Source organism: Channa argus, chromosome 11 (genome assembly GCF_033026475.1).
Source record: "Channa argus isolate prfri chromosome 11, Channa argus male v1.0, whole genome shotgun sequence".
Lineage (NCBI taxonomy): Eukaryota > Metazoa > Chordata > Actinopteri > Anabantiformes > Channidae > Channa > Channa argus.
The window spans coordinates 18232192-18244986 of NC_090207.1; the positions used below are offsets into that span (position 1 = coordinate 18232192).

Consider the following 12795-nt stretch of genomic DNA (forward strand, 5'->3'; position numbering starts at 1 on the left):
TGGCGTTCCCATCAGGCTAAACAGGAAACCCAGCCAATTAACTGTTTATTCAGAACCCGGTTTCAGAGGTCGGGGTTAGCAGAGAGAGCACTTCCTGGACAGTCATCAGACAGATGGAGCAGTGTCCGGAGGCAGGTGACAGCTGAGGCATATGAGAGTGCATCGCTTCATCACTGGAATATACAAAGGTTAGCAGAGCTTTACAAAGAAAAGATGAGTGGTTTCTTAATCGTAAAAGCCACACTACTAGAGGCCCATGTTCTGCTTAGTGCTCTCGTGCTACACGCTATTTTGTTGCACACAAGGCTCCTTTCTCCTCGACATAAGTGACAGATCAGATGGCAGATTGAATTAATCTATTTTCTAGAGCAATACGCCTCATCATACATGGCACGACAGTGTGTAAACTCAGTCCAGGCAATGGATGGTATTTCATAGCTACATTTACCATCTCTCATTCACTTAACCCTTTCAGACCTCAAGGGCCCCTAACAAATCAGACAGGCTAATTCAATCTATCTAATCTATGTAAAAAAAACCACAGCCACATGTTAGGATCCAGAATCCCATTTAACCATTTCATCTAATTAATTTACATAAAGATCAAAAAGCTTGGAGTAATATAAAAGGTCCAGGCCAAACAGAAGCACAGACACCAGCTTCGCCTCTGTTTGTCCCACACATGAAAAAGCATTTGCTTGAATGCACTAATTGTGTCCCGCACTTTCCATAATTAGTTAACTTTAGTTAAGCTTTCCTGCACATTTCTAAATACATTCTAGTCTCTGCAGGGAGGTTGTGATTAGGATAGAAAAAGAAAAGCCTTTAAATGCCCTTTCAGACTAACAATTGCCAAACACTTACTGTCATCATTTCAATTCATTATATACAGCACTACTGATTTTTACTTGTGTTTTATTAGTAAGTGTAGCCCCGTGTCAGCTCAGGTTTTCCTTGTTGCATGGTAAAGGGGGAAAAAGTTAAACCTACACAGGTTTGACTGTCTAGTAACCACAGCGGCTCTTCCCTGCACCAAGCCACTTTCACTCTGTTTGCTTCTTAAGCCCACAAAGCATTTGAGGGCCGCACAGGGGCATGGCAGCATGTTACAAATCGTATTTGCTCACTGATTTACCTCCTCTTTCTTCAGAACTTCAAGGCTGTAACAAGCTGCCTTGTGTGTTCACATGTGTGCTTATACCTGTGTGTAATCTAACTATACTGTAACTGTCAAATGTTTCCAACAGTAGTTTTGGGTCACTGACAACTGATCATTTTATTGAGGAGCTGTCTGTCTGTGGTGGACCTGTGCGGACTTGTGTGTGGCTCATCACCAGCTCACCAGATTCCTCTAGCTTTCCAGACTGCAACCTGGTGCAGAGGGACAGAGAGAGAAAAAAAACAACACAGAATGCTTCTATCCTCTGTCCTAACCACAGTAAGAATACTACAAAGCCAAACATAACAGGATGTCCTGTTTGTTGTCGGATACCACTGAAATTTCAGTGTCAGTATGTTTGCACCCTTCAGTCTGTGCCTCTGCTAAACAGCTTCTGTTGGGAAGTATGTACAGGAAATGCTCCATCCTGGATTGGCATTTAATCCATGACATGAATGAATGCACTGAAGTAAAAATCTCTAATTTTAGTTGGCCCCTGATGCTCTCGATATATTTAGACAAGCTGGACTCAGACAGTGAGGCTCTATGTAGCTGCAGGCCTCTACGACAAGCCAGAAGCAGAGAAGGGGTCTTAGGAGGGATATATATTTAATAAGAATTCATCTGCAGGCTAAGCTACTTGCTCTCATTACCTATGTCTTACTCTTTACAATCTTTGAATATCATTTGATTCCAGAGCATTTCTGCTGCTTCACTAGCAAAACATTGCAAGCTTATCCAGAGTGCCCTGGATGTTGTTCAATGATCACTGTGTGTGGAAGAGGGCTGATTTGGGGCTCCACATCTACCCCTAACTTTGAGCATTGATCTAGCCCTCCTCATCAAACAGAGGCAGAGTGGCACAGGTTCAGCTTAATGAAGAGAGTAAAAACAAGCCAACAGGCCACTGTGTAAACATCATTTCACTTTGGAAAGGTCTTACCCTTGAGGAACACACGCGAGGTGAAAGAGAAGAACCCTTGAAAGAGATTGGTAACTTGCCATAAATCCAGTCCTAATTCAGAGACCAATGGGAGCCAGATAATGAGAGTGATTTTCAGTAAGATTCTCACTGCATCATTATTCAATTAAGCCTGGTTTAATTAGCATGCTGCCTTGATAATGCACATGCTGGTCTGTGTCGGAGCCATGCTTAAGTTCATATCAATAAACCAAAATAATTTAGCCTTGAGGGAATTTTCCTTGGAGGTAATTAAGTTCTGCTGAAAGCAATGCGATTATCCACATTTAGACTAATAGCACAGCATTGTGTGAGCACTTTAATCGGTGTGTGTTACAGCTGAGAAGATTCTATACAAAACCACGAGTGTGTTTTAACTTCATTTTCCCTCTTTGCTTCCCATTTGAGAGTCTTTTGCTTGCCAGAGTTGCACTTCAAGTATATTGGCAGACAAACACTACAGTAAGTGAACATGGCAGTATTTCTCTTTATATACACATCACACATGCACAGCACTCAAAGTAACGAGGAGAGACATAATTGATTAACTAAATACTGTGGTTCAACCAAATTATGGATTTAAAATTGTTATGCTTAACTTGGTTGTTACCAGGTTTTCCAGAGCCCTTCACCATCAAAACGTCAGATTGAATATATAAAAGCCATTACAAAACTACACCACACTGAAGATTGACCTCATAGACAAGGAGCTCAGTCATATGAGTCCTATCTCAGGAGCTGAAGGAATCATAGTGATTTGTAAAATAAGCTCAGGCACTGTTTAGACACTATTTGAGTTAAAAAGATTTGTTTGCAAAGAGGAAAAAGTTTTTAGTCTCAGGAAGATATAATCACGCAGCAATTGGGTTAGAATGAAAAAATCCAGCAATTGTCACACATGCAAAATTTTACAATTAGTAAGATGTTTAAAAACGTTAAATGTAAAGAAATTGTTTTTGTCTGAACTTCCCATGCCATAATTCCTTGTAATAGTTTTCCATGTATTTTAGTTTTTGTATCTGGCAGCTTCTGTAGCTTACTGTGTGTCATCCAGAGACAAAAAGTATTCTTTAGTGTCATTTAGATGGAAGATAACATGTTTTGATTCAAGTGTTTAATTTTGTCTCCCATGTCTGAGGTTTGGCCTGCCTAAGTGTGGCTTTTTCATGTTTATAGTTTGGGGAAATTAAATTGTGTGTAAGAGGGCAGTAGAAAAAAATATAAAACTGCAAAAATGTCATATTTGTTGGTCTGTTTCATTCAACCCCAATATAATGAATATGATGCAGATGGTTTGACTGTATATTGTAGATTTGGTACTGTACTGGCTGTGCATGACATAATCTTTATAGTTATTATCATTCATTTGATGATATTAACATGATTTATTTCAATGACATTTACACTCACTGTTCACACAGTCACAACTGTTAACAGTTAATATTTGTGTCAATCTTCAAAAACCAGCATCAGCTGAACCTAACCTTGGTCTCTCAGTCTCTGTGCTGCTAATGGACACTTTGGTGGGGCACAGAAAAGGAAGGCTGAGGGAGGAGGAATAAAGGAGAGCACAGGCAGAGAGATCTCAGACTGGGAGGTGGCTGTGTCATCTTTTTTACAATAAGTACTTCATAAGAGGCCTCCAGACTGTGCTGACTATTCAGTGCATGGGTCCATCCAAATAGCTTAACCCTTTCGTTATAAAAAGACGGAGAGCCACCTAAGCCAGTGGGCCCAGGAGCCTCTTGCACCCTGAGTCTGTCCTTCGAGAGTCACAGCACTGAATGTAACACAGAGACTAAATGTCCTTGAGCACAACAGGCACTTTAGCAGCACATGCATGTCAAGATGTGAATGTGCCCATTGTGCCTGACCCACCAGAGGGCTTGTAGCAGCCATCAGGGAACGCTGCCAAGCTCCAAACCCCATTTACCGCCTGTCATGGAAAGGAGCACCCATGTAATTGCATGCAAAATATTTTCTTGTGAAATCATTTTGCAAACTCTGATTAAGTAATTTGATCATCAAGGGATGAAAGGGGAAGAAGGCCACATTAAGGAGTGAAACAGATTCTTGTCATATGTATTAATATGACAAAATATGACTTAAGATGGTGAGAATCTTGCATTACTAAGCTTTATTATCATTCTTTCCTGCCTTGAGGCTACGTACAGTTCGGGGAGTGTGCTTCTGCATTTGATATATGCTTATTATAGAGTATACTGCATTGTGCTTGGGTTACCAGCCTGGCCCAGGGAGTAAGGTTAGTGGTTTGTGGCTGTGAGTGTGTGTGTGTGTGTGTGTGTGTGTGTGTGTGTGTGTGTGTGTGTGTGTGTGTGTGTGTGTGTGTGTGTGTGTGTGTGTGTGCGCGAGCAAATTTTGATGCACAACTCTGTGACCCATCCGATTTACTTAAACGGAAAGTGTGTATGTTTACTCAATGTGTGTGTGTGTTTGTGTGTGTGTGTGTGTGTGTGTGTGTGTGTTTGTGTGTGTTTATAAGTGCTCCAAAAGTTACTAGTCTAAAATTAAAATCTGGGTTTTTGAAATGTCTCTAATTAGACAGGGAAGGACTGAAGCCTATTTTGAGAGCTGTGCACGCCCTTCCCATATGCATATCCAAACACACACGCACACACACAATGCACACTCCAGAGAGGAAGGTCCCCCACTTGGAGTCAGTCTTATTAGACAATTCATCGTTTTGCTAACAGGAACTGTCCATTAAGTGTGTTTCTTGTGCTGTCTACAAACAATTTAGTACAGCTGAACAGCCACTGAACTTTGAAGACGTAAACAAGGAGCTGCTACAAATATTAACAGCAAGAGAAGACGAGCTAAAATACCACCGCCTTACTATAAAGCTACAATAAATTATTTCAATATTTAGAGTCTAAGACAAGTCAAGAAAAAACAAATTGAAAAGTTTATGGCTGCAGAGCAGGGACACAATAGTCAGTTTAATCACTGTCTAAAGTGTTTTTACACTTTTAATGAGGCAATTTAGTGAATTTAGCCTTTTCAGTCAGTGAGTGGAATGTGGTGTATGCCTGGCTAACATTGTCTCATTGTTCTGTCTCATAACCAGCCTCTGTTTTCCGCTCCTGAGCAAAGGCTGCTGGGACATTAGACTGCTTTTACAAAGAGTAGGCTAAAATTGTTCTGCCCCAGATTCTCTCACAGTGTCTTTTGAGGCATCTGTGAGAAGGTTTTGCTTTTTTTTGGTAGTTTGTAATACTGCACTGTTTAAAGAATCACAATCGCCTCAATCCAAACTACTGCACGTCATCAGTTTTGACACCAGAATTGACTATTATTTATTAAACAGTTATAGGGCATGTATTATAAGAATATGGTAGACCGACATACTTTCCAAAGAATGATTTGATTTTAGCTGAAGGAATACACATTCATGCTGGACAGTGGTTTGCTCCATCAATGAAGATTTTAATAAAAGAATATTTCTTTGTTTCACAACTTGCTCTTCCCCTTTGATTAGGGCTGTAAACCAACGCACATTGGCAGAAGGAGCAATACATAAAAGAAATGTAGTGGCAGATTTTTAATATCTGGTTATATATGGTTCTGCGCTACAGTAATAGCATACTGAACATTAAACTGGTTTGGAGTGATAACAAAGCAGTTATGAAGATGAGTTGTTGTTTGACGTTGTGCATGAACTGATTTTTTTTCTCAAAAGTTACTGAACAAGATGTTGCAGACAAGGGTGAATGAAACACATGCTAACCTGGACATGATGTCAAATCAGCTCTCATGATGGATGAATGAATGTCCTTTCGGCTTATCCCGTGAGTTCAGGGTCGCCACACCGGATCATTGTCCGCATGTTGATTTGGCACAGTTTTTACGCTGGATGCCCTTCCTGACGCAACCCTCCCCAATATCTACCGGGCTTGGTCGGCACTGGCCGGCACAGCTGGGGGAATGGGCTGTTAGGGGTTCAGTGTCTTGCCCAGAGACACTTCAACATATAGCCAGGGAATCGAACCACTGACCCTGTGATCCGTGGACAACTGCCTTTACCACACTACATTACTACAGCCGCCTCCGGGCATTCATGATGGATAACGAGTTGAACAGGGACCAGGAAGTGAGCTGGAAAAGTAATGGAAATGTAACTAAGATTACAATAATGAGTTTGTGAAATTCAGTAGGTGACTGCACTGTGGTGCTGGATTGGTTCTCAAGGGTAAGTACCAGAAACACATAGCACACAAATACACACAGATACACACACTTAAGCCACAGGCATTCCCACTATAGACACCCATTATCTGGGTCTGTATCCATGTGTTGTGTGTCGACACAGAGCAGGAACTCTGGGGCCACTGTGGTCAGACACAGAGAGAGGGAAGTTAGCTCTGGCAAAGAAAAGTTAAAGTCAGGGATTTTTGGAGTAAGATAAGAAGAAAGCGGCGTGAAAGGAAAAACTAAAATAACAAAAAGCCACTTGGGGGTATGAGATTACTATGACAACACAGCTCTCTGTTTTTGCCAAGTTTTGAAATTTCGCAGGCTTTTAATCAACAAACACAGCGAGGTGATAAGTGATATACACATTCATCATCCAAACAGGCGGGCAGCTACAGTACAGCACAGTAGGTGCATGGAGATGTCCCACTCCACTCATGTTACCTTAACCTGCGAAGGCATGATTAAATCCAGGGCTTGTGTGGCATTGGCAGGTGCTGCAGCTGAGTATAAGGCTCTGAATATCCAGTGTCAGGCCTTTGTTTGCTTTTTTGATTTATTGCTGACTGCTGCTCCACCTAAAATGTGCGAGGGAGAGCCTCACACCACCCCCAACCCCCCAACACCTTTCCCCACATAAATAAACCATATTGCTGCAGGAATGCCTGGGGTCCAGCGCTCGCCCCGCTGTTGGAATTCTCCCTGCTGATAAGATGACTGGGACGTTTCATCGACATACTCCCATCTCAGCACATACTGACTCACATACCCAAACCACCATCACATCTGCTGTCCCTTTGGTATCCATACACATGGGCCACAAGTGAGAGGTTGAAGATGTGAGTCAAGAAATTAAAATGGAGATTAAAGACACACAAATTCATGAAGCCAATCTGTGATCTTGTTGAGGTGAGCTGGCTTTAAATAAACAGAGACACAGAAGATTCTTCCAGCTAAATGGAAGCAAAATAATGTTTGAATTTTGAATGTTTTACTCAGAATTATTTCAGTCAATACTGACACATAATAAAGTCAATCTAGATTGAAGTTTATACAATACATTTTGTTTTGAAATGTCAGAAGCAGTGACTAGCATCTTCTCCAAAGTATTGTTGTACCCGTACCATTTAGGTTTGCCAAATGTAGCACCCTATGGAAAATAAATGATTAATAAAGTTACAGAAACACATTTTAGTATACGCAAAGCAATGCAACACAGGTTTTCTACCCTGCAATACTGTTGGTCTTTTCATTTGCAGCTGATAAGATGCTTAATTGTTGTGAATATTTCACATTCCGCATTCCATTTACTACATGCTTCGACCTTGTAATTGCCTCTCATATGATCAGCACTAAAAAAGCTCCAAAAAGCTGGAAACATTTGAACTTTTTGTTTGTTTGTGCTTTTTCATAAAATCATTGAAGATGTTTAAGACTTTAAGTGACCCAACACAAGTTCGAAACAAAGTAAGGTTGAATTACTGGCTCAGTCTTTTTGGCAAATGTGTTTATTCTTTCTCAGTCTTAGATGAGAGGGAGTTTCTCAGGAGGCCTACAACCGATATGAAGCTGCATTACAGTAGCAACTGGCTAGCTTATTGGACGTGGGGGAGAGGTTACAGTTTTTAAGATAATCTAAGTAAATTGGCTGCCTGCTGTAGCTGTGTCTCAATATTATGAGTAGTATCAATCTTCTCATCTGATAGTTAAATAAATAAGTTTTACCTATAGTGAGCAAGCTAAGATCAACCTGTTGCTCGAAAACAGTCTCCTCACTTTAAACTAAAGTGTTCATTTATAACAGTGACCCTCACTGATAATAAAATTTCTACCCCAGTTGAAATATTTTTATCTTAAGCAGCCGGCAACAATTATATACTGGGCTCAAGTGCAAACACGCAGGGAGTAACTGTCCTGCAAATGCAGCTGTCTCGGGTGAAGGGGCATCAGGCCAATAAAGGGCACGCTGACCCCCTACCCCGAGCATCTGCGCCCACTCATTCAGGCTGGCACCCAGTGAGCCACAGCCATCAGTCACTGACAGCGATGACAACAAAATACGCCAGGGGAGGAGCACGGTTTTGACTTGGGTAAAAGCCACAAGCTATGAGGCACCCGCACATTCACACACTGCCACTGTACGTTCTCCTCATTTGTCTGTTCTTCATTAAAACATTAAAACAAACACAGCTGCCGCCACACAGCGCTAAGAAAGCATGTTTCTATGTATATGATGCATCCATCTAAAGGATTTTTTTTTTTTTTTTTTTACAGAAAAATAACAAAACTTCCTTTTTCACTCTCTTTTCAGAAGACTAACAATAATAATTGAGAAATGGAGCAATGCTTTAAAAACAAAGCTATGCTGCTACACTGAAGAGCCCTGCCTCCTCCTCCATCTCACCCCAGTGATGAAGATCTGTTAGTCAGGGGCTGGGGAGTTTTCAGTCTCCAGGGGCACATCCTTCTGAACAGCCTGCCAAGCTTCTCCTCTTCCTCCTCCATCTTTTCTCTTGGTCTCCTCTCCTTCTTTGTTCCCCTCTTCAAATTTCTACTTCCTTGCAGCCTCCTTTCAACTACTGTCATTTATTCCTACTTTCTCCTCAACAATTGCTGCTATTCGCTTTCACACTCTTATCTATTTTTCCCTTGGTTCCCTTCCGCTTCTCTTCCCCTCCCAATGATCCAGCTCCTTTGCAGCAGTGCATAATTAGGCCTAAACACAAGCCTGCACAGGCTCACATCTGGAAGGAGTTTAGACATGGCAGTTTCCTACCAAGACGACTAAATATTTAGGTTGAGAGTTACTGCGTGTGGATGAACTCATGATAGAGGGGTGGGAAGGGGAGAGAATCGTGGAGCTAAAGAGAAGAAAAAAGAAGGAAAGTGGGAAAGGCGACTGGAACTCTTGACTGAAAACTGGGAATAGCATAATGCGTGATTAAATTAGTGATAAACTGTACATTAATAGCTATGGTGAGATGTATAATTTGACACAGATGTATTCAATGTAATCAAAGTGTAGCACATGACAGGTCAAAGAAGAAGGTGATATTCAGGGAGTGACTGGTTGCTCCTTTATGGCTGCAGAAAAACAAACAGCCAACTAATAGTTTTAATAAACAAATCCCTGTTGGGATTTCCCATGAGGCTTGGGGCCCTCAGCTGGAATGTTCACAGGGGCCAGCTGTTGTGCATTACACGTAGCAGCCAGCCCCGGAAACCTTGGGCCTGGTGTTCTCCAGACTTTGCCTGCTCAGCATGGAAGGGAGCATTCCTCCATGCTGCCCCAGGAGTAAGGGCAGCGGGGCTGGACGTCAGGCCATACGATGGTGGGAAGGGACCGAAGTGGTGCAGAAGAACAACTAAAGATCCCCTGCTGCACCTGGGATACTGTCTGCAGTCTCTGGGTGGACTGAGGAATGCCAGGAATAACATGGATATCAACACAACTTCTCACATTCCACATCTGGAGCTAATGGCATAAGCAACGATAGGAGCGTGAGCGCTTGAGGAAATCATCAAACCTTAAGGAAAATTAACTTTCCAGACCAACGAAGTGGCAGATAATGTAAAGGAAATGCTGAACTTCTGGTTGACATTGTTTGCGTTTTGAACAGAGATACACGAATGTGTCACAGAATGCTAAACATCTGTACAAAAACAACCTTAACCAAAATTAGTAGGTGCGGGGATGGAAGATTATGTCCAATCACCTCACCCAATGCCACCCAAGCCATTTTTTCTTGCCTCTGGTTTTCAGCAATGTGTTCCCCAGATGTTTATCCTGCCTTTATTAAGCAAGAAACATAAAGGCCTATAAACGGAGCGCTGGCTGGCTTTAGCTCTCCTGGGGCATAAATCCCCTTACTTTACCTCATATGCTCACTGCAGTTGAACGATTTTTTTTTTTTTTTTACTGTGCCCATGTGCAAACAGCATTTCTCCCACTGGGTCAGTGTAGAGAGACAATAACATACTGTGGGAACGAGCAATGGCTTCAGAAAGTCTGAGCTGCAATGTTGCATCACAACTGAGCAAAAACACCATCCAAAAAATGTGTCCCTGATAAATTGGTAATGCATCCATCATGAGAGATAGTGTGTTTTGGCCCATGATGTGGCCCTTTCAAGTTTGGTCCAAATAGACCACACAAATAACTGCTTCATAATTAAAATATCAAACTAAACTGGCCCAGAATCAACACAGTCTTGTTCTCACCAAATGGTTTTGGTGTTTTCGATCCTCACCATAAGGCCATCATGGGACAGGGTGTCATTGGTACTAAAAGTTGGAGCCAACCCACCCGTAAAGCAAGAGTCAGATATAAAATACTCAAAATGTGTTTCTGTTTAATCTAGTTTTGCAAGGCCAAGTGACTTGGACCATGTACACAGGGTGGTGGTGGTGGTGGAGGGAGAAAGCTGGAGCTGAACTTGGAGAGCCTGGCTGGGTCAGAGTCAAATTTAAAGTGACAGAGTTGTGTCAAAGAGGCAGGGCCATAATGATGGCTACAGTCAGCCTGCCCTCTCCTTGTTCAGCCCCCAGAGTTAAACTAAATCAAGATGTAAACTTGTGACCTAACAAGACTTATAACTGCAGCAAGTCCTCAGTGGAGTTAAAATTGAGGTCATGACACTGTAGGTGTGTGGGCCTAAGTACAATATTTAAATCTCATGTAAAGCTATTTTTTCATATTTATTTGTATTTTTAATCGAATTACATTAAACTGAACATTCGACAAATTAAGTCCTATGGAAACACTGTGGCTCCACAGCCAATTAAATTGTAGGTTACACTTATTCTAACGATAGTAAAAAATGTTCAGCGTCAGTGGAACAGGTCTGCGAAATTAATTTCTTTCAGATAATCGCGTAGGTTCACCATTTGTTCTCACCGCCCCGTATCACAGTACACTAGTGATATATTATTAGTTAGGATGTTACAGTAAAGTTTTCCAACTCACAAAGTGACGGTCCTGTTAGGGAGCAGGCTGACATCCGGAGGTTCAGTCAGCTCCTCCTTGCTGCAGCTGACTCTTTTCCCCACAGGCTGGACGCCGTGCGCTTTGGACCGCTCGTCTTTGCAGCTGCAGCCGCTGGAGGAGGCAAGCAACCCGGGACAAGCCTGGGAGAACGTGGGCTCGGAGGCAGAGAGCAGAAGCAGCATCAGTACCAGACGTCCTGGCAGCGGAGGGATGCCAACGCCGGGCGCAAACATTGTCCTTCGGCTGGTTGTCACCTCAGCTGCACCCCCGCCTCCAGTCATCCCATATCTCCACCATGAAGCTTCCAGAGGGTGTAAGGGTGTCAAAAAGAAACACAAGTGCGTACGGGTGTTGAATGAATGGTAAACTCGTAGATCCTCCCCTCAACAGTGAACACACATCATCTGGTCATTCCAGAAACATTCAGGGCCGTTGATTTTCCAAGTGTCCCGTTATGTCATGGCAGCCTGGGCGCACGGCTCCCATTGGTCCAAATGGCTCATAAATCCAATGGATGGATGAGTATGGATGAGTCCATCCATACGTCTTCACCACCTACAAAGAGCCGCAGTATTCTGTAATTCTGTCTATATAAAGGTAGTGCTTGTATTACTACCTTAAGAAATGTACACCACTTTGAAAACCTAGGAGTGTCCAGATTACCGTTGTCCCCCTCAAAAAGTCGTTCCTGGGGTTAATGAGACTCACAACTGAGCAGTCACGACCAGAGCCACAGTATCATATATATGATGAAGAAAAGTCTAATCTCAAACCTTTGTCAGTTGTTTCGCTTGGCTAAAAAACTTTCTTCAGCGTGCTCCTTGATCCCAGAGCTCCCCGTGGACTTTTGCGCAGCGCAGTTTGTAATAAAATTGAAAATATGAATTTGGGCGAGACGTGAGATTGTCTTGAGCGGCTCCTGTGTAATTCCCAAAATCTAGCGGTTTTGCGTTCTTGCCTCTGTCACAGTCAAACTCACTTAGTTACAACCCCAAGTGCGCCCGTTCCGTCTGCTCGTGCTCTGGTTCCCGCGGTCCTAGCGCGTCCAGCCCAGACTCAGAGAGACAGAGACAGAGAGGAGCCCTCACGTGTGATCACTTCATCCCACTTCATCACTGTCGTGTCTGTCTGAGCTATTTTACGTTGTATATCAAGCCTAAATAATTGGTGTAAATATTTTAGCTCGATGTCTAAACTATAAGACATTTCTGAGTCCCTCACACACTATCTGGTATATTTTATTTAACCTACATTTGTTTTGAAAGGGAGCTGGTAAGGAATTATGATGCATTAACTAATCGCTGTTTTCACAGTGTTTTTTTCTGCAAATAAGAAAGAATTATGACTGACTAGAGTGAGATTTCTGAGAATATTTCAGGTGACACGACCCTCTAATGCCACAAATGGAAAACACCGTCTAGCAAACAAGTAAATATTATTAGAATATTCGGAGTTTATAGCATATGAATGGTTTAA

At 42.3% G+C, this 12795-nt stretch overlaps 1 protein-coding gene across 2 annotated transcripts in view; it reads right to left on the minus strand.

Moving 5' to 3' along the window:
* The window catches only part of adgra2 (adhesion G protein-coupled receptor A2), a 34423-nt gene extending 22068 nt beyond the window's left edge, over positions 1-12355 (minus strand). The window contains exon 1 of one of the 2 annotated variants that reach the window (XM_067522536.1): positions 11299-12355. In XM_067522536.1, the coding sequence (XP_067378637.1) occupies positions 11299-11600 (302 nt within the window). In that variant the 5' untranslated portion in view covers positions 11601-12355. The remainder of the gene's footprint in view (positions 1-11298) is intronic. The other variant, XM_067522538.1, reaches the window with a different exon arrangement.
* Between the last annotated feature and the right edge of the window lie 440 nt (positions 12356-12795).